The sequence below is a fragment of the Neovison vison genome, chromosome 9 (assembly GCF_020171115.1).
Source record: "Neovison vison isolate M4711 chromosome 9, ASM_NN_V1, whole genome shotgun sequence".
Taxonomy (NCBI): Eukaryota; Metazoa; Chordata; class Mammalia; order Carnivora; family Mustelidae; genus Neogale; species Neogale vison.
The window spans coordinates 72,523,743-72,546,111 of NC_058099.1; the positions used below are offsets into that span (position 1 = coordinate 72,523,743).

Sequence of the window (22,369 nt, forward strand, 5' to 3'; positions counted from 1 at the left end):
GAAAGTGAGAAGGAGAGGGAGAGTCCTGAGTCATGTACCCAACAGCCTTCCAATAAATGAATGTTGGATGAATATAAACTTACACAAACATAACACAAGTAAGAAAAATTTTTGGAAGACAATTTACCAAAAGCAAAATTTCTTCCTCTGAAGGTATTCATTACTTCACCTGGCAACAATAACAGCATAACCTTAAATACTGAATAAAAGTAGGATATGTCCTTCCAATTCCATTTTTAAGCAATGGCTGCCAGAGTCATGAAAATTGTTTACAGATTAATTGAAAGTTGATTCTGATAGTAACTTGGCTATGAGATGATGATACCTTTAAAATAAAACATAAACATACTAACAATTTTGACATAAAATCTGTGAGAGCTGACTCTGGTTATGTTAACAGGGATATCAGCCTCATCAGGAAATTGGCAAAAATATCACAATCCATAGAAATTTGCAAAAGAGTCTCAAATTTCGTATGAGATCAAGGACCACAGTTCAAACCTATTTATCCTGCCTAAAGCCAATCCACCACCACAAAAATTCATGTTGATGTTAAAAATTCCTCCCATTTTTTATTTGTAGAAATCTCTTTGAAAAGGTTTTATTTAGTGTCTATTAGAAACTCAATTAAACTTAGTAAGCTCTGATTGAATATCTAGGTACTAGGTACCTAGCTTCTGGGAATAGAAGAGTAACACTCAGATCCTAACACAAAAGAGTTTCACAAGCTAACCAGGAATACAGTGGCAAACATTGTTGATGGCCTTACCAACAGCCACTGTTACTCTTTGTTGTCTGGACAAAAGTGGAGTTCTCTTAGAGAAGTGTTTGGGGAAGATGGATTGCTCTCTCAGTTTTTGAGGGGATAACTGAGGTTAGGCAAGCTAGTAGGCATGTTTTGCAGGAAAGACCGTTCTCCCCAATAAAGGGAGACAAATATGAAAAGAACCACACCTTTCTGTCTTTAGATACATTTGTATGAGAAAATGAGTTCTTGAGATGCAGTAGTTATCCTACAACATGAGGCAAAAGGCCCAGGGACTAAATGGTAACTTACTAAGGATAGTGGGACAGAAGATGAGAGAGCCTGAATCCTTAGTGTCACTGATCTGTAGCACTAAACCTGGACATAGCCACCAACAGACTGGCTAGTATGTGAATTAGCTCAATAGTCCATTGTATAGGTTAGTTTTATTAATTAATCAGTTAATTAATCTTTATTAAAGTAGAGTTGACCTACAATGTTACATTAGTTTCATAGTGATTCGAGAGTCTCCATGTTATGCAAGGCTCATCGCAAGCATAGCCGCCACCTGCCACCATTCAGTGCTACTACAATACCATTGACTATATTCTCTGTGCTGCACCTTTTATTCCTGTGATTTGCTCATCCTGTAACTGGAAGCCTGCATCTCCTACTCCCCTTCACCCATTTTGCCCATCCCTCTCACCCCTCTCCCCTCTGGCAATCATCGGCTTATTCTCTCTATGGATCTGTTTCTGCTTTTTATTTATTTATTCACTTGTTTTGTTTTTTAGATTCTGCATATAAGTTAAATCCCATGGTATTTGTCTTTTTCTGTCTGACTTCTTTTACTTGGCATAATATCCTCTAGGTTCATTCATGTTGTTGCAAATGGCAAGGTCTCTTTCTGTTTTGTTTTGTTTTGTTTTGTTTTTTGGTGGCTGAGTAAAATTCCATTGTGTTATATACCACATCTTCTTTATCCATTCATCTATTGATGGACACTTGGGTTGCTTCTCTATCTTGGCTATTGTAAATAATGCTACAATAAGCATAGGAGTGATATATATATATATATATATATATATATATATATGTTTTTTTTAATTAGTGTTTTCACTTTCTTTGGGTAAATATTCAGTAGTGGAATTACTGGATCATATGGTATTTCTATTTTTAATTTTTTAAGAAGCCTCCATACTGTTTTCTGTAGTGGGTGCACCAGTTTGCATCCCCACCACCAGGGCACAAGGGTTCTTTTTTCTCCACATCCAACACTTATTCTTGTGTTTTTTATTTTAGCCCTTATGACAGATGTGAGGTGATATCTTATTGTGGTTTTGATTTGCAATTGCCTTACAATTAGTGATGTTGAGCATCTCTTCATGTGTCTGTTTGTATAGGCCACTTTTAGATGGTTATTCTATTCCTTGCAGCTGAAAGCATCCTGTAGACATACTATAATAACACATACTACAGTGATAAGTGCTACAACATACATACATGCATACACACACACACACACACACACACACAAATGAAGATGAGGAAGATATTCACATTGCTTTGAAGAAGCCTGAGGGGCAGCCATCATTGATGATCCAAGGGGCAAGAGTTCAATAGGCAAACGCAGATGAAATGGAATTTTATTTTATTATTTTTAAAGATTTTATTTATTTATTTATTTTTGACACACAGTAAGAGTGAGCACAAGCAAGAAGGGGAGCAGCAAGCAGAAGGAGAGGGAAAAGCAAGCTCTTCACTGAGCAGGGAGCCCAATATGGGGCTCAATCCCAAGAATCTGGGATCATGACCTGAGCCAAAGGCAGATGCTTAACCAACTGAGACACCCAGGTACCCAGAAATGGAATTTTAAACAAAAGAATGACAGGAGCAAAGGCATGGCAGGGTTAAAGTCCATGGTGTGCTTGGAGATTGGTTTATAAACTGAAGGCTGACCAGAAGAGCCTGTTTATCTTTATATCCCCAGTGCCTAGCATAGTGATTTATACAAAGTATCAGTAACTTTGAATGAGTGTAGCAGAATGAGGCTGAAAAAGCAGGCTGGGCCCAACTGAGATAGGCCTTGTGTGCCATGGAAAAGAAGCACAAAAAGACATTTCACAGAACTTTGGAAGACAGAAAATTAAGGCCCAAAGTGACTGTTTAGATGTATTATTACTGCTAAATGAGGAAGCTCATAAAGTCATGCATGGGAAGGGATATCTTTTCTCACACGGTTACCTATGTTCTCCATTCTTGAGTGGTTTCCTATTCCAGCACTATGGCCAACGGATGACAAAGAGTGACTGAAAATGAATACCAGCCTTTATGCTGCTCTAAAATGACTAATATCCTTATATGATCTGCCAGCGTACCTAGTTTTATATTAACTTGTGGAGCTAAAAGTGCAGGAGCCTTGATGTCATAGTGAAGATGATTGTGCCTTATGTAATACTTTTGTGCAGGAATTCCCAATGACCAACATTTTCTGAACTCTCACTCTGTGCTGCCTGTTGCTAAGTCATGGTGTTTATGAAAGTGTATACCAGATAGTTTTAAGTATCTAAAAAAAATTTTTTTACGTAAAGGATACATTCAGTCCACCTGGATTTTTTGTTCAACTGCTAAAGTGAGGATGTTCTTCATAGGCAAGTTATTTTGGAAAATTAGACTGATTTTTCATACTGGAAAAGTAAAATGGAGTTAAAAAAAAAAAAAAGTAAAACCTCCAAACCAAAATAGAAGCCAAAGGAACTGAGGGAAAAAACACAACAGAAGATAGAAATGTTGAAAGACTATAGGCATCTAAGCTTACTGATATTATTGGGCCTGAGGGAAATCACTTACCATCTCATTTTTAAAAATCAGTAAGAACAATTCATTTGCATTAAATAGTCTCCAAGAATCCTCCAAATTCTGAAATGCTATGATTCTCTTGTCTTAAAATTTTGTTTTATTCATCCTATAAAAATTCAGAATTCAAATGCATAGAGACAAGAGTCTCAGATGACAAGGCAATAGGTGTTTCTATTAAGTGGCCATGTCCAATTGATACCATGGTTTTCACAGAGGGATAAAATATAATTTGAAAAGGGATGTTATGTGTTTAACTTTCTTTAAGTCACTATGTAGAGTCAATCACAGTTCAATGAGATCATATATCTTTTAAGTTTTTATATTGTTAATGAAAAAGCATTATTTGAAGAAATAGTATTTTTTAACTATTTAGAATCTTCCAATTATTCTAAATGGAGAAATTGTTTTAAGAAGCAACATCTATCTTCTATGCAATTGGAACAATGACTGACTAGAAGAAGAGTTAGAATCCAACTACTTCTTGTTAAGCAAAGATTCTTGGTGTCAGTCCAATTCATTGTTAAATTAGTTTATAATTCCTTTCAAATGCATTTTTCCTATAGAATTCTTCATGAAAAGTGAGCCATAGCTCAGGTAGGTCCTTCATCTATAAAATTAGAGAACTAGACATCTTCTATGGTTTTCTAACACATGCTATTATTGGTACTATTAACAATAAAAATCATATTAGGACACTGTAGGGAGTCTCACTCATTGCCTTTACTGATCAGCAATAATCATAATTACAAGAATAGAAATTTATATCATCTTCTGAGTAATTTCAATGTCTTTCTTGCAAGAAGCTGAATATGTTTTGTACACAAGCTCAGCAGTCAAGTTACTCCTTTAATCCTGGTAACACCACTGTGAGGAAGGATGTCATGTCTACTCACAACCACTAGCTAGGAGGGGACTAGGTGTGTATATTTAAAGTTAATATCAGAGTCTCCTTCCTCTGACTAGGTAACAGGTGTTCTTCATGAATTATTACTATCTTTCTGAATCAACCCTAGTTCCAAAGATAGAAAGTCTTTATGCCAACACTAGTTACATAATGACATAAACACACACACACACACACACACAAAATTAGAAAAATCTTGATCTCTACTCAAATTACTTGAAAGAATAACTTTCTGATACAAATACCATAAAATTAGCATCTAGCTATAGAAAGAAAAACGATAAAACCATAAGAAATCTCACCCAGTAAGAGTTAATTTTGTTCCATGCTGAAACCATAAACCTTCCTTACTCAACTACTTCATAAACCAGTCATTTGTGAACGATTACTTTAAACCATCATGCCATTCACTATCCTGAAAAATAGGATAATGGAATGCTATATCTCCCCAAAGTCGACTTCATTGTAAACAGTCCATCCCTCCTTGCTGACTCCAAAAGCTGTATAAACATACTGCAATCAAATCCACCATAGCTCATAGAAATCCTTTCTTTAAGAAATCTACAAAACGCCAATCTAATGCGAATACAAGAAAGAGGAGTTCTTACTAACACAACATTTTGTATTTACAGTATTCTGAGCAGTGCTTAAACCTGCACGGGTTATAAAAGGCACCCTTCCCCACGCTCCCCCGGGCCTGGGCTGACAGCGTGCTTAGGCCTCTCATTTACACCACACTGCAATAACATAAAGAAGGGTTTACTATTAATCCAGGTTTTACTACAAAGCTACCCGTTATTTCTCTGTCAAACACTGGCAAGAGTGCCAAGTGTCTGTCATCCAATTCAGGGGATTAAGTCTTCTTTTATAGTCTGATACTTGTACCAATTTATAAAAATACAGATATAGTTTCTTAGAGTTGGTCACAGTCTATATTTTGGCGTGGATTCAGGCACAGAGGTTGACCATGACAGCTGGCAGGAAACGGAGGGGAGAATACATCCCCTCCTCTCGGTCACCATGTCTCAGTTGCCATAGTGATTAATCCTTAATTGAATGCTGTCTTTGTACATTTCTTTTCAGAAAACTTTAAGTATACTTAAGTTGAAAACATGCAGTTGATTGAAAAAATGAGGCCCCACACCACAAACAGGTAGAGCTAAATTCTGTTACATACTTCCATATATTAAAAGAACAAATTAACTTTAATAAAGGTATTATCAGTCAGTCCTTTCAGATGCTTAAAAACATTTCTTTCTGGTCTGAGTTTAAACCTAAACCACCCACATTTTCCCTCTTGTTATCAGACATCTCATCTTTTAAGATAAGCTGTCTTCAGAAACGGCTCTAAAATATCTAAACTTAAGGCAAAACGAGTTCTTATTTTATATAGTTTGTATTACTAAATAACCAAGTTTGATTAGAAATTTATTTTAGGAGAGACAGGTTTTCATTCAAGACATCTATATAATATATAAGTTGAAACCCATTTATAAAAGTCTGAACTATAAGAAACACAGAAAAGATAGTATATTTGAGGCCTTCTAATATATGGCTGAATTTGAAAAGCAGGTTCTGAGCTCTTGACATTTTAGTTATCAATAATTACATCAAAAGGACTGAGAAACTCTAAAAGGATCATAGGAGTTCATCTAGGGTTGTGGTGTACATTACTTCTTTTTTGTAACTTTTCCATTTAGTTAGTATACTCCTTTGCAATTTAGTTAAAAGCTCCTACTTACACTCAACTATAGTATTCCTTGGAGAGTGAAACACTTGCATATTGTGACTACTGTTAAATGTGTGTTGCCTTCATGCAAGTAAATAGGATTTGTTTCATTTTCTTAGGAAGTGAGACAACACATCTGCATCTGGCTGCAGACACACACACACACACAGACCACACGCAAGCATATGCACACACACACGCACACACAATCTTTTCAAACACAAATAAAGGTCTCTAATAAAACTTTGGTGACAGACAAGAAGCACTCAGAAGAATTCTCAGTAATAAAGATTCTGGATGTGAGCCCCAAGATGAAAGATACTGTACTGTAGGTGGGAGGTCTGGGGGTTTCTGGAGACTTTAGAAGCAAGAGGTTTGCAGATATTTTCTGACACTATGGCTGAGCCTCTTTTGCTTTGTTTCCCTTTACCTTAGTTTATTCTCCTTTCTTCCCATAACAACTTCCAATTTTTTTGAAAACTGCAAATTCACTATTGCCACCACACGCGATTGCCACCCCCGCTCTACAGTTCTCTCACTGAGTGACATACATTATCTCTAACCAAAGATGATGGTGTGTTTCGGTGATTTACTCATTAAAGGTGTTTAAGTAATTTTGACCAGATTGATGAAATCGGTGATTATGAATTTGTTTACTTGGAACTTCTGTGAGATGACTCTGAAATGTCATCAAGACATTTGTCTTGTAAAGTAATACTATTTTTTAAAAAGTCTTTCCAGATATCCTAATTTAACCATCTTTATAAATAGTTTTAGTAAAAAGAGAAAAAGGATACCACCATAGCTCCATCTCCCTGACATTACTGAGGTGGTATTTAGTTTCCAGAAGATTTATAATGATGAGAACCAAGAATATGATATACAGAGATAATATGAAAGGACTAGTCTGATGGCAGAGTGATGTCTCACTCATTTGAATGTCAGCAGCTATAGAGATATCTTGAGTTAAAAGCAGTCACTTCAATCAGTGAATCAAAATAAAGTAAATCTATCAGCTTTACGCAGAAAAGTTACTAATATCTCCAATTCTAATACAGAATATTTAGAATAAACTAATATAAATTATAAAGTACTGATGGCTTTCTATTTTCATAAGCAAAATCTCAGTAGTCACATATAAACTTCTGAAGGATATTCTACCATGAATATTCTTGTTTTTCTTTTTAAGGGAGTCCAAAGCCCCAGATTTGCTAATATCACCCATTCTTTTATTTATAATTAAATATGATTGCATATAGCTATTTATGGATTATTTTTCCTCATTGATCCCTCCCTTCCAGGGGAATTAGAAACTAGACATTAGTCTTACCCAGTGATGACAATACCTATTTCTCACTGAGTGCTTACTTTGTGTCAGGTACCGTCCAGAGTGTTTTACCTCATTTATACTAAAATTAGTCTCACAACAACTTTTTGAGGTAAGAAATATAATTATTTTGTATTTTAAACACAAAGAAACTGAGGCACAGAGAAGGTAAGTGCCTTTCTCAGGGTCACACAGGAAGTATGAAGTAGAGCTACAATCTAAACTATGACATTCTGAAAAGAGTTCACACCATAGGCTAGTTATAACTTTGGCTCCTGGAAGATTACAGAGTTCACCAAATTGAAAATGAAACTCATTACATATGGCCTTTATTACTAAACAAACTAAAAGGAGGAAAGCGTGAGACATGTCTCAGGAGTTGTAGTTGTATGTCAAAAAACCCAATAGTTTCAGTCTTTGATGGTGATGAAAAATGAAGAACATCATAAATACGTAATATCACTATTTTGAAAATTCTGATTTTCTTATAACAAGTAAGAATTTTCTTTTTTGATCCTAAATCATGTACTGTCCCCAAGTGACTTTTGTATATAGGTAATAGATTAAAACTTTCAAGAAATTACAGCGGTATGATTAACCTGATGTATTAAATGGTAGAGGTAAAATCTGAGGGACTGAATCTTATTCTGTTGGAATTTTACTGTATCAAGTATTGATTTAAAGAGGTTGGCTGCTGAGATGAGCATGTCTGTACAGACTGTTCTTGGCCTGCTAGCACTGGTGGCATGGGATGGGACCTCCTGCTTAGTGGCTTTAAAACTTGCCTGAATATTTTACACCCACTATGATTTAGTCATTGAACAACACATTTCTTCATACACTCTGCAAAAAGGTTTACTAAGTTGGTCTGTGTGTGATGGGGAGACATACAGCCTCAAGGGGCATATTAGAAATCCTAGGGGATGAATATTCCAACTTGTTTCTTGGTAAGAAATGTCCCTCACTCCAAAAATCACTGTGAAGAGACAAAGTTTCTGACAAGATTGTGCTGTCTACCTCAAGAATGTTAGGGCTAAAAAAGATTGAGAACTACTGGGATTGCTAACATAAGGATAAAGGAACTCCCTTGCTCCTGTTCCTTGGCCTAATTAAGGGCAAAGTGTATTTCTACCATTTTAATTTTTTACAACTTGCCTTGAGAAGGTTCCAAAGGGACCTTTATTTCTTTTATATTTAGGTGGTTGCTTCTCAGATCTGCTTTGGAAAGAATTACATGAGACTGCAAATTTGTTTTCTGAGAAATATTTAAATAACCAACAACCAATATCCAGTTAAATGATTTCATTAACATCTACTACAGGGGTTTGCCAAATTAGCTGATGTTTTCACATTAAAATTTGTTTGTTTGGATAAGGGCATGGTTAAAAAAAAAGGGGAGTATGGTTGAAAAAATACAACCCTAAGAAAAAATTAGTTGTCTATTTAAGAGATTCTGATAGGCTCTTCTTTCTAATATAGCACATTTCTGGCAAACCCAGCATATTTCTGCTTACCTTTTTCAGATACCTCGTTTACAAGGTAGACCAGCTATAGAAATAGCTCTCTACAGTGTTGGTTGAGATATGGTATATTCCTAGATCAAATGAGAATATATTAAAAGGGCAGCATATGTGGGTCATGAAAGAATGCTTTCATGTGTTATATTGTGGCATTGTGCCTTTGGATTAGAATGAAAAAATGCTAAAAGCACAGCCTTTCAAAGTCTGTTATTTCATTTACTCTAAGGATACTATCAGACAACTGATTGCTCACTAGATCATTCGGTAGTCACCATTTAAAATCCCAGGTGACAAATTTCCCTCAAATTAAGTGCTAGGAAAAGCTTTCTTCCTCCTTAGAAGAGCCAGCATTTTTTTTTTTTTTTTCTTTTTCTTTTCCTTAAGGACAACAATTTAGCTCAGTGCTTCTCAGCAGGGTGTTATGGCATTTTGAACAGAACAATTCTTGGCATGTGGGATGGTACCCCCTCCCCCACGACAGCCATTTAGTCTCCCTGGCCTTCAGACATTAATGCCACTCGGGCACTCAGTCACTGTGACCACCCAAAGTGCCCACACACATTTCCAAATGTGGTAGTTGAGAAAACACTAAATAAATTGTTTACTTCCTTTGTTTTGTCTACCAGGAAACTCAAACTTATCATTTAAAAAAATATCTGGCTAAGAACATTATGTCTTATATATTTGCATTTAACTTTCTCTTAAACTAGAAGTTAATTAAACTTCTAGTTTAATTTATATTTTCCTTGTTTTTGAATTTCATTTTGTATTCTGATTTTATTGTTAGGATAATCCAAATCCTTTGTGGAACCAGAGGAGGTACAAATAAATAAAGACAGCTTGACAGTTCAGAGGCATTTCCCTCCCTTCATTCTTAAAAAAGTAGTACTAACTAGAAACAAAGTATCATTGTTATATACGGTACCGGTTTTTAACTCCTACACATAAAGTGATAGAAAAACTTCTCAGATAATCAGGAATAAAGAATAATAGGAATAAAGGAATAATAAAGCCAGGAATAAAGAATAATAAGCCAAAGAGAAGAAAACATTTTTTAAAACATTTGATGAAAGTGACTATGTGTAAATAAAATACCACATTTACATAAATCCTTATTTTTATATAATAGCAATTTTAAATAAGAAAAGTACAGAGGATCTACTTATTACTTTTAACATTATATGTATCCTTTTTAAAAATATAAATTCTAGGGGCATCTCAGTGGCTCAGTCGGTTAAGTGTCCAGCTCTTGATTTTGCCTCAGGTCATGATTTCAGGATCATGAGACAGAGCCCCACATTGGGCTCCATGCTGGGTGTAGAGTCTGTTGAAGATTCTCTCTCTTTCTCTCCCTCTGCCCCTCAGCCCCCCACCCCTACTCATCCCCATGCATACTCTCTCTCTCTCTCAAAAAAAAAAAATATGTATATACACATACATATATATATATATAAATTCTATATGAAGTTAATTTTTGTGCATGCCTTCATGTTAGATGAAAAATTTTGAAGGAAATCTAATCATACACTTCCCTTTTCTGTATCAGTGTAAGTGGTTTTGATTCTGATTTAACAGAATGATTCCCTCAGATTTCTAATTTTTTGGCAAACTTTTATTAAGAGGCATTATTAAGCAACTCAACACTGTTAGGCATTTAAATATAGATGTGCCTTTTAATATAAAATATTTTAGCACAACAGTGCTCCAAATGGCATTCTGTTTTTTATACTTGTTTGTACGTCACTTATAGTCTAAGTAGCCACTTTTTTTGAGGAAGTATTTAGAGAAGATCCTATTGAGTAACTTCTAAATACTAAAGATGTCAGGACCCTGCGTTCTCTTACCTTAGAAGTGCAAACAGCTACATTGGCGGGAAGCTGGGAGAACTGCTTCAATTCAAACACATCCCGTGCTGCCCATCGGCTCATGTGATTTTCAGCTTTGCTGGATCCAATCACAGTCTGGTTGGAGTGAATATAAGCCACTTCCTGAACACCATCTGGGAGGCAATTGGTGTTTATTAAGTGATGTTTCATTGTCAAGCAATAGGGTTCCATGTATACTTTAAAAATTACCAGCAATATACTAAAAAAGAAGTTATGCTTTATTCTTAATCCTCAAGAAAAACATTGACTTTGTATGTTAACATCATAATATTCTTTTTTTTTTTTTTTTTTTTTAAATGGAAAGAGTTCAAACATGTTGGTCTAGGTTAACTTGGAAATGACTTTTCCTTCTCATCAATATGAGAATTTCTGAGATTGGATATCAACCTTTAGATTTCAACCTGAAATGAGGGTTTTGGCTAAGAAAAAAGTCACGGTGAAGGGTCATCTCTATGGATTTGTGTTCCTATTGATTTAAAAAATTGTTTACTAATTTAAACAGCAGAGCTGACCTCATCTATCTATTCCTTTAAACATGTACTTGATTACAACAATGGAGTGGGAGCTGAGGTTTATGACCAAGGAGTTTCGTTTGGTTGGCTTTGTTCAATTTTATTGTTTGTATTTTGTCTTTTTTTGTACATATGCCCAGAGAATGTCAAGACTGGGAGCTTTTTAGGAAATGAAAAAAATTAACTTACAGTTTTTATCTGAAAGAAGTCAAAAAATAGCTACATTTTTTATTGCTTTGCTTCTAGGCACCTATAATTTACTTTTAATTTGTGGCCATAAAAGAGAAGGCTAGAACTGAGGTCTGTAAAAGCTCCCTCAAACATCTCTAGCAATGAACCTTAATTATGACCTTCAACACTTGTGCTGTTTCAGTCCTGAACCTCTCAACCAAAATTGATAATCGTGAGAAAACAAATATTAAATAACAAAAAGAACAACCAAGACAATATTCTCCTTAAATCTCAAAATGCCAAGTAGTGTACAAGGCAAAAGTTTTAAACCTTTAGAAGGATCAAGGATTCTTCTGGCAGAAAATTCAGTCAGATTTTTCTTAATTTTGATGACATGTTTTATGTATTATTCAAAATAGCTTTAGTTCCACACCACTGACATCTTTTACACAGTAAAAAACAAAAACAGCTCAGCTGATCTTTTAAAGAACAGTTTATGCAACAATTTCTCAAACCTAAATCCAACCAAAGGATAGTCCAGCACTGAGTTACAAGGGTATCAAAATATATATCATAATGAACTTTTGAATAACCACAAAAGAAAACTTTATATGTAAATAAGTCAAACACAATGATTAAAGTTCCTATATCAAACTATCCTCGCTTATACATCAGCTTCTTTCACATAGTTTTCTTTTTTTTTCCCCCCCTCAGGAATGAGTCAGATACTTTTAGAAATGATGCTAACTCTTAAAATCACTAAACAGATCCTCAGCAGATGGTGGTAGCTGGTAGCAGGGGAAGTGATTTTTCAATCTCTGAATCCCTACCAAAAAATAGCCAGCAATTAGTGAGCAAAACGAAAGGCCACAGACAACACATAAACAAATTAAGTAATAAGACACCCCTAATTACAAATAGATGGGGACAGTCCACCAATAGCTACATTGTGCACAGCATGGGTGCAGCAAGGGAGCAACATGGTGGCATCTGATCTGAGAACGGAAGAGCCTAGAACAGTCGACAAGTATGTCCCGGAGAGCATAGTGGGCCACTTGGAGATGAGCAGCTAAATTTGGGAAGGTTTTTCAGTCCTCCAAAGCTGAGTGGGTGCAGGGGGCTTACAATAAGAAGGCCTGAGAGAACAAAACAAACTAGCTCTTAGGAACTCTCCAAACTGATCCACCAGAGCTCCCAAGTCAGGGCCACATGATGAAGAAAAACTGCTGGGAGGGAGTAAAAAAGAACAGGATAGGAAGATTTGGGAATGAGGGAAAGAGAAGGTCTAAAGCAAAGCAGTGGGTACCGACAGAGGAAGGAAATCCCATAATAGTTTTGAACACTGTACAAAAAAACAGATATGAATCTTTGTGAACTTAGTAAAAAATATCCTAAACTCTGCCTCACTTAAAAAATTCAGGGAAAATAATTTCTATAAGAATGAGCAAGAGGGTCAATCTCAAAAAAATTATTATGAGAAAAAAAATAAGCAGCAGAATGAAAATATGCCATAAACATGTGCTCACAAAGCAGATTAAAATTGTAACTGATTTCAAAATGAGGTAAAAAACATTAAGAAAATGGTAAGATACATAATTCTGACACCAGTCAGAATTAGAAAACTCAGAAATGGATGGACAGGACTCAGGAAAGTTTTGGAAATTTAAAAAAAAAATTCAAAAATGAAGACTAAACTGCAGGAACATAAAAGGGAACAAATAATAACTAATGCTTTAAGAAAAATGGAAGGATATTTTTAAAAAGCAAAAAGAAATGGAAAAGACAAAAGATTTGAGACAATGTGACAAATACTGAAGACAGGCAAAGAAAATTGAATATTTGAGTAATAGGAGTATCTGAAGAAGAAAACCAAAGCAAAGGGATACGAAAAGTAACTAAAAATACTAGTACAAGAAAGCTTTCCCAAAAGAAAAACCGAGTTGAAACTATATTACGACACTACTGACCCAGAATAACCAACACTGGTATGGGCTGAATGTTTGTGTCCCTCCAAAATTTGTATGTTGAAGCCCTAACCCCTAGTGAGATGGTATTTGAAGGGTAGGCCTTTGGGAGATAATTAGGTCATGAAGGTGAAGTTCTAAAGAATGGGACTACTGCCCTTAAAAAAAAAGACCCAAGAGAGATTCTTTCTTTCTTTTTTAATTTGAGAGAGAGAGAGAGAGTGAGTGAGAGAGAGCATGAGAGGGAAGAGGGCCAGAGGGAGAAGCAGACTACCCACTGAGCAGGGAGCCTGATGTGGGGCTTGGTACCAGGACTCCAGGGTCATGACCTAAGCAGAGGGCAGACACTTAATGGACTGAGCCACCCAGGCGCCCAAGAGAGTTGATTCCTGTCTCCACCATGTGAGGACACAGCCAAGACAGCAGCCTTCTGTAGGCCAGGATGAGACCCTAACCAAGAAAGAACCCAACTATGTTGGCATCCTGATCTTGGACTTCCACTCTCCAGAACTATGAGAAATAAATGTTTAAGCCATGCAGTCCACGGGAGTTTGTTAAAGCAAGTCAAACTAAGACAAACGTTCAAACACAATGTAGTACATTTACTGGACAAAAATGAAAAGGAAAGAAATTCTTTGGACATCACGGGGGATGAAAAAGAATATGTAATACAACACTTCATGCCAAAAAAGTTACCTGTAGGTCAAGACTAAATGAAGTCTTGTGGGGGCTGTGACTCAGATGGGGTACTTGGAGGGGGTCTGGGGTGGAGAACAAGTTCACTGTGCTGACCTGAGTGGTCTTCCCTTTACCTACCTTCCACCCACTTCTTCATTTGTGCCTCAATACAGCATCGTGACTATAGAACTATTTTACAAGCCAATTCAAGCATCTGTATCTTACAGAGCTATCTGAATGCACAAAACAAATAATGTAACATAAAGTTTTCAAAATGTATCTATAGTTACCTAAAAATTTATCCATTGACTCATACACCTGCTCTTGATTGACAATTTTCTCATTTGGAAGTTTGATTGATTTTCTTGGCATACAAGTGCCACTTTCCTTATGGTTAGGCAATTTTGAAGAGAAACTGATTCTATCTTTTATAGTTTTTGGTGGATGGCTCTGTTTAGAGAAACTGATGTGGCGAACAGTTAAATCATCATCTGAGGATGAAAAATCACCAATAGCCTGAGAGTTACAATCTCCATCTGCTGTATACAGTTGATTTGTTTTCTTCATTGTTTTAGAAAAAGTGAGAAGTTCCTTTTTATTTTCCTTTTTTCTCTTAAACCTCAAAGAGCTGGCAGTTCTTCGCTTTCTTACTCTTGATTCAGAGGAAATTTCAATGTCATCAGACTCATCACTAATATCACTACTGCCTTTTCTTTTCATAATAGATTTCAGGCTCATGTTCTCAGGATTTAATTGTTTTGAAATTTGTCTATTTCCTTTGACATCAGTCTTTCTATCATCACCATTATTTCTTATTTTTACAGGATTATCTGTTTCAGAATCTCGAGATCCATCCACAAGTGGCTTAAACTTTATACCATTCTTAGGGCCTTTCTGAGTCATATATTGTGTAGGAAAGATGACATCACTATCTTCTGATTCTGTGACATTCGGTAAAGTGCAATGGTGGTCAGCTGTATTTTTAAAATGTTTTTCATCACCAGACTCTGAAGAAATATTTCGTTTGAAAATTTTCTCACTTTTATCAAAAATACATTTTTCATTTGGATTTAGGATACTAGCTAATTTCTGGTGTTTTGAGGTACCAAGAGAGTCATGACATTTCTGATAACCAACATCTTTGGCTTCTGTTGAAAGACACTTGGGCTGTTCATCAGAACTTTCATCATCAGAGGCAATATTTCCATCACTATCCTCAACTGCTTTGTATTTTGTTTCAAACAATTTAGAGAAACCACAGTGGAGTAGGGTAAGCTGTCCAGGAGAACCCAAAGCTTTACTTGAGTCGGATGCTTTGTTTTTAGCAGTCTTTGTTCTTGAGCTCCCCACTGATTCATCATCACTAAAATCACTGCAGAGATCACATGCTTCATTTGTTGGCAACTCCGCAGGTTGTTCTAGACTTCTGTGTTCTTGACAGCCAGTATCTCTAGACTATGTAAGAAGCAGTAACAGAAACATTAGAAAATGTCAAGATAATATCAAATCTTTCACACTGGAAGGGAATTAAATTTGGGCAGATAACTAATATATCACTTGGCATTTTCTGAAAGTACAGCATTTTATAAACAAATGTAAAGGATTCAATATTACAGCCTGGTACACTGTTTTTTCAAGTTAAGTAACCTTCCAAAATAACTAGAAGTTTAAACAGAATACCATGTAATCAATTTATATGTAAGGAAAACACAGAGCAGAGCAGTCAGCTTCTGAAGTGTAGGGACTGATTCTGGTCTCAGAAGTGAAAAGTACACAACTTGCTTACTGTAGTCCACATATTTCCAACCACACTTTAAGAAAAAAAACAAATTTGTAAGCATTAACAAAGTAAAGAATTCACAACTGGAAAATGGTTCTAATAGATTAAAAATAAGAATAAGATTTGATAGAATCCTGACCATCAGAAATAAAGAAAATATTTTAGATATTCTAAAGTAAAATTTGCTACAAATTTAAATCCAGTATTTATTCTTTTTACATCAATTAGAGCTAAATATATCCTCTAGTTTCTTAAGACCAAGGCTTTATTAGGAAAAGATTTGGGGAAAGTATTATCCAGTAATACTTTTCGTTTTAATCCAGTAGTACTTCTGCCAGCATTTGCTACTCATGTATTTCTATAAAGTTAGAAAAATATTCACTCCATGTTCCAAGTCATTAAGCTAGTTTAAACGTATAGTTAAATCTCTAAAAGCAAGAAAAAAAAGACCCAGCAAAAACAACAACAAAAACCTTCCACATGTAGATTCTTTACTTTTAAAGAGGCCTTATGATGACAATATAGATTTTGTAGTACGTGAGAAGACCAACTACCAAAAAGATCACAAGATCAAGGACTCAAATAAAATAAAATATGTTTGAGTCAGAGAATAATTCTGATGTTTGGATTTAATAATCTTAAACACACACTGGTTACTATTTTTCCATTTAAGTTTTTGGTTAGTGAAAAACTGTTCAGTTAGATTGGATTGTTCACCTATACAGTGTATTTAATTTTGGATTTATAGTTTGGTATAGTTAAAATTCCAGTTTGGATGTAAATGACTGCTGATTGTTCTTGACTTTGTTCTTATGATATGAAATGTGAAATTAGCCTAAATTGTTCATTTAACTGACAGTCCTCTGACTTTGTGTCCTTGACTTTTTTAAAGACTTTTTTCTTCACACATTGAAAAATGAAGATAAAGGAAAAGTAACTTAAAATTGTCCCAATACCAATTGTCGCAAGAGTCCTAGGCTACAGATTCAAAAATTGCTTACCGTTTCTTGTTTGTGTACCAGAGGCTCCTCTTTCAACCATGATGTGGCCGTCATGATCCCTGCTTCCACTTTGCCTTCTCTCTATAAAGAATGCAAATAACTGTAAAATATTTTACAATAGCAGTGGCAGGCTATAACTTGGAACTAAGAAAGGCAAACTGAGAGCGGCTTGCTTTAGCCTTTTTTTTAAAATAGGGAGCGCTGTGGGACTTTGCAAGGCATCCTTATATAGGGGCCATGCTAATCTTCTCTGGGTTGTTCCAGTTTTAGTCTATGTGCTGCCAAAGCGAGCACTGTTTTAGCTTTCTTAATATTATCTTTCAATTTTGTTAATTACTATAAACTTATATACAGTTTACATAACATTTTAAAATGTTCATAATTCTTAGGTAATAGAGAGGTATGGTGGAAGTGTGCTGGGCCCATAAAGTACTCTTATTTCTTGTCTTAAAATGTCTTTTTCAGGTAGAGAATAGTACTTTTCAGCCAAATCTACTAACAGTTCTAGTAGGGGAGAGAGAATGAAAATAATGTTACATATTTACCCAATAACGATATCCCTAGTAACTATGTCTACATAATAATTATAGTAAGGACATATTATTAGCATATCAAGTAGTACAGGTAATGTTGAATATTGGGAACGCGATATTCTAGCCTATACTGCTAGTGTACATATTCACTAAAATATGCTTATTGATCCCTTGGTCAATAAACATCAAATGAAAAGGTCCATTTAATATGAAACTAAAAAACGATCCTAATTGTGTAACAGCCTTGTTAGATCTTTTGGGAAAGTATTTATTCTTTTAAAGCTTTTGATATACCATTCTGCAAAGGTACTTAATGGCCTAGATTCTAGACCATTAAATTCTCCTTCAAAAAAAAAGTCAAATTATTTCTCCTTTAAGACTTTATTTGTGGACTGAACAAGGGGAAATACAGATGCCCAACTTACAAATACACATATTTACCAGTGGCATGGTTCCAGCCACCTGGTAGCCAGGGCAACAAGTCAGAATCTCCCTTCCAGAACTGTGGAGAATGATAAATAGTTCTTTGAGATCTTTTCTTCCAGAACTTAGAGGCAATTACTGCGGGGGTGGGCAGGGGCAGGGAGGTCTCCATCCCAGTACTGTATCTATTCTTTCTGAAGCCAGATGGCTACTACGGATGGAACAGGCAGTGCCAGAAATTCTCAATCCTGTCAGAACCCCTTTGTGATAGGTAAGCAGCCACTCTGGTCTTCCGTTTCTCAGGCCAAACACCTTGGAGTCATCCTTAATGCCTCTTTTTTTCTCATACCCTGTATCTAATCCACCAGCAAATCCTGCCAGCACCACCTCGGTAACATACAGGATCCGGCCAGTTCTCACACCATCCACCACTGTCGCTCTGGTCTAAACCACCATCATCTCTTGGCTGGATTATTGCAGTATCGACCTACCTGGCATTTTCCTTCTTTCATGTTTCCTCTATAGTCTAATTCTTCATATTTAATCTCGATTGTAGAGGTCACACTATGTTTCTCTTCTGTTCTTGTTTTTCTTCTCACTCAGAGTCAAAGTCAGAGTGCCCCTGTGACCTGGCTTCCTGTCATCTCTCTGGCCCTCTCTCTTGCTCTCTCTCTTGCTCACTCCACTCCAGCCACTCTGGCTTTCCTGCCATTTGGAAATTCTGCTGGGCATGCTCCTCCTGCGGGGCTTTTGTATTTGTTCCTCTGTGTAAAACACATCTTCCTCCTTCACCTCTTCAAAGAATCAATTGGAACCTCCTAGTGAGCCCTTCCTTGGCTACTCCAGCTAAAACTGCAATGCTCTTTCAGTGAAAGTCTTCCTGTTTCCCTTCCCTGCTCTATTCTTTTTTTTTATTAGAATATAATTTACATATGACATTATGTACACTTAAGGTGTACTGCATGTTTTGATACATTTATATATTGTAATATGGTCACCACCACAGCTTTAGCTAACATCTCTATCATGCCACAGGATGATTTTTTTTTTTTTTTTTTTGGTAGTGAGAACATTTAAGATCCACTCCATTTGCAGTTTTGACAACAATCCTGACACTGGGCATTAGATCTCCAGAAGTCATTCATCTTCTACCTGCTCTATTTTTATCCTTAGAGCCTATTGTCATAATAGGCTATATCATTTTTTTGGTTTATTATTTGTTTCCCCAAAATAGAAGGTAAATTTTTTGTAGGTAGGGCTTTTTGTCTATTTTTTCATTTCTGTATGCCTAGCTCTATGATGTGTGCTAGCTGGCATTTAGCATATACTCAGTAGACATTTTTGAAATTAGCTCTCTAAAGGGAGACCATGATATAAATATAGATAACAAAGCCAGTGCAAAGTAAAACTAAATAGCCTGAAAATCATCAGATTAAAAGTGCTCTATATGAAAATGTCTATGTCTTAAAACATTTTAGAAAAGGAATTTTCTATAACCTTTAAAAATTAAAAATGTATTGTAGGAAGTGAAGTAATTCTTTTACTTTGTGATATATGCTTCCATTATATAGGGCTTGGAATAATAGTATTTTAAAACGTTGTTTGGCCAAAAGCAGCATGAATCTGACCATGCCTGAATAATAATAATAATAATAATGATAATAATAATTATTATTATTCTTTATTTTTTTAGGGGAAGAGATATTTATTCTAGCCTGTAAGCAGCTGGCTTGAATAATTTTAAATTCTGGCTGATAACAAATGAGCAATTTTAATTCAAAATTTAATTTAATATTGGGTTGCTGGTAATGTGCCTAGTAAGACGCATATTTTACCACAAACAAGACAGAAGACATGGAGAGTCCTGTCATTAATAAACAGTCCTGGAGGAGAAACAAGATATACTTAGGACAACCAGAAAAGAAGAGAACTTTCCACTTAATAACTTGTCATACTGAGTGTCTTACCTAACATTTGCTTAAGAAATAGGCCGCTATTTTTTTTTTTTTAAGATTTTATTTATTTATTTGACAGGCAGAGATCACAAGTAGGCAGAGAGGCAGGCAGAGAGAGGAATGGAAGCAGGCTTCTCGCTGAGCAGAGAGCCCGATGTGGGGCTCGATCCCAGGACCTTGGGATCATGACCTGAGCCGAAGGCAGAGGCTTTAACCCACTGAGCCACCCAGGCACCCCAATAGGCTGCTATTCTAATATAGACTCAAATATTTGATAAATGAGAGAAAAAGGCTTAAGTCATATATTGCTAACATACTTTATAGATAATAATTTCAAATGAGAAACACCAATATAGTTGGTATATTAGGTATTACTCTGAGAAGGAAGCAGGATTTGAGGGGAGCCTGAAATACTAACAAGGTTACTGATTATAAAAAAGGAAAGAGAAAGAACCAGTCCATGAAAGAGATGGCATATTCAAGAAAAAGACAGGGGGATCTAATTTTATTTTATTTTTTTAATTTATTTTTAAGTAATCTCTACACCCAACATGGGGCTTGAACTCACAACACTGAGATCAAGAGTCGCATGCTCTTGCAACTAACCCAGACAGGCGTCCCAGGACAGGGGAACTTCAAATGGGCCACTCAATTCAAACCAAATAGTTACTATAAAATAAAAATTGAGCAGTATACATCAGACACTGTATAAATAGTTGCAATATTCACAGGATATACACAATACATGCCTTCCTCTTAGCCATCTTGCTTAACATACTTACTGATATTACATGTTCATTATTTAAGTGTTTTCGCCCACCTCTCATCAAGATGATCTAAGTTCTTTAAGGGCAGGGACCAATTGTTCTTAACCTGTTTTTATGAAACTGACTAAATCAATGAAGTACGTGAAGGTTTTACTACAAAGTCTTGGAGGTTAAGGGAAATATCTTTGAGATTTCTGAGGCTCATTTTCCTCATCTATATGATTAGGGGATTGAAAAAGATGCTATTCCAGGATTTTATAATACTCCTATCAGTATCAACTAGAAAACTGGCTAATACTCTTAGTATCCTGACATATCAAAGAATTTAAGTGATTTAAAAAAAAAAAAGACAGAAATTTCTGTTTGAAGAATAAGAAACATCTGTATGCTGAGGATGAACACAACTGGGAGAGTTTGAAATATTGGTCTGGAATTTTTATTGGGAACAGAAAACAAAAATGTCCATGAGACATGAGAGTGCATCTCAGGGAGTATTTGGTAACTTTTAATCAAAACACATTTTATATTTTTGTTTATTTAGGAAAGTGTCTTTCTCTCTCTCTCTTTTTTTTTAGTTTCTGACTTTAGCGGCTGTTTTCAAAATAATGTATTTCTCTTTGCCAGTGTGAAAATGGTCTTGGAGGTCATACTATCTACTGTATGTATCTGTGTTTGTGTGTATACCTTATTTACAATTACATATGGGCAAATCTTAGCTTACAGGTACAATAATTCACTTCCTATTTTTCTAAAAGTCAAAATTCTAAACACAAGGCATTTTTTACTAAGAAAACCCCGAATTCCTCTGAGAAGGTACCAGCAATTGTATTTCAAATTTCCTGAGGGAGAAAACTCTATTTAAAATATTACTGAAAAGGTCAGGGAACAATTTCACACCTCAAGGATGTCCCTTGTAAGACAAGACCCTTGGGACCTTAGTTTGAAGAGATTATAGACCCCAAAAAGCTCTCCTCGATGCTCTTTTGATCCTTGAACTGCTTCAAAATATCGCTTGGCATTTTCACTTCCAACCACCACACAGTGAAGTTGCTAAAACAGAAAAAACACAAGATATTTTTGAAGTGTTTGCTCCAACAATATGTCAGAATTTCCTGGCATTCCCTGTATACACACAGCTTTAGCTGGAGCAGGCAGAGTCTCCTTAGGGAGGAAATTTTATTTTAATTTCCCTGGCAGATGTTGCCATTATGGTGAAATAATAGTAATTGGGCCAGTCTTATTGAAAAGAGATCTTACATTTCCAATTTATCTGTTTTCTACCAACTGAGTCAAGAGCCCATCACTATGTAATATTCACCTGATGTAAAATGTTTAATGATAAAAGCATACATTTGAATACACTTTTCACCTTTCCAGACTCGTATTACAACAGAAACTACTAAAACTGACAAAAATATCACTAATTCACCAAAGTTAAATTCAACCTAAGTAACTACATGATAACTATGTTGCTGTCTAACTAATTGGCCATTGTTATATTGTCAGCTAACAGCAAAACCCAATCGTGTTTAGAACATTGCATCTTTGGGCGCCTGGGTGGCTCAGTGGGTTAAAGCCTCTGCCTTCCGCTCAGGTCATGATCCCGGGGCCCTGG

The 22,369-nt window shown here is 35.7% G+C and overlaps 1 protein-coding gene and 1 non-coding gene across 3 annotated transcripts in view; both read right to left on the minus strand.

Moving 5' to 3' along the window:
* Positions 1 to 22,369, minus strand: part of ERCC6L2 (ERCC excision repair 6 like 2) — a 158,719-nt gene that overhangs the window by 20,919 nt on the left and 115,431 nt on the right. For both annotated transcript variants that reach the window (XM_044265744.1, XM_044265745.1), the window contains exons 14-17: positions 21,652 to 21,804; positions 17,077 to 17,157; positions 14,586 to 15,750; positions 10,929 to 11,083 (exon numbers count right to left, since the gene is read on the minus strand). In XM_044265744.1, the coding sequence (XP_044121679.1) occupies positions 10,929 to 11,083; positions 14,586 to 15,750; positions 17,077 to 17,157; positions 21,652 to 21,804 (1,554 nt within the window). The remainder of the gene's footprint in view (positions 1 to 10,928; positions 11,084 to 14,585; positions 15,751 to 17,076; positions 17,158 to 21,651; positions 21,805 to 22,369) is intronic.
* Positions 17,264 to 17,370, minus strand: LOC122917880. The gene has a single exon (XR_006386506.1). It is a non-coding gene; the product is annotated as a U6 spliceosomal RNA (small nuclear RNA).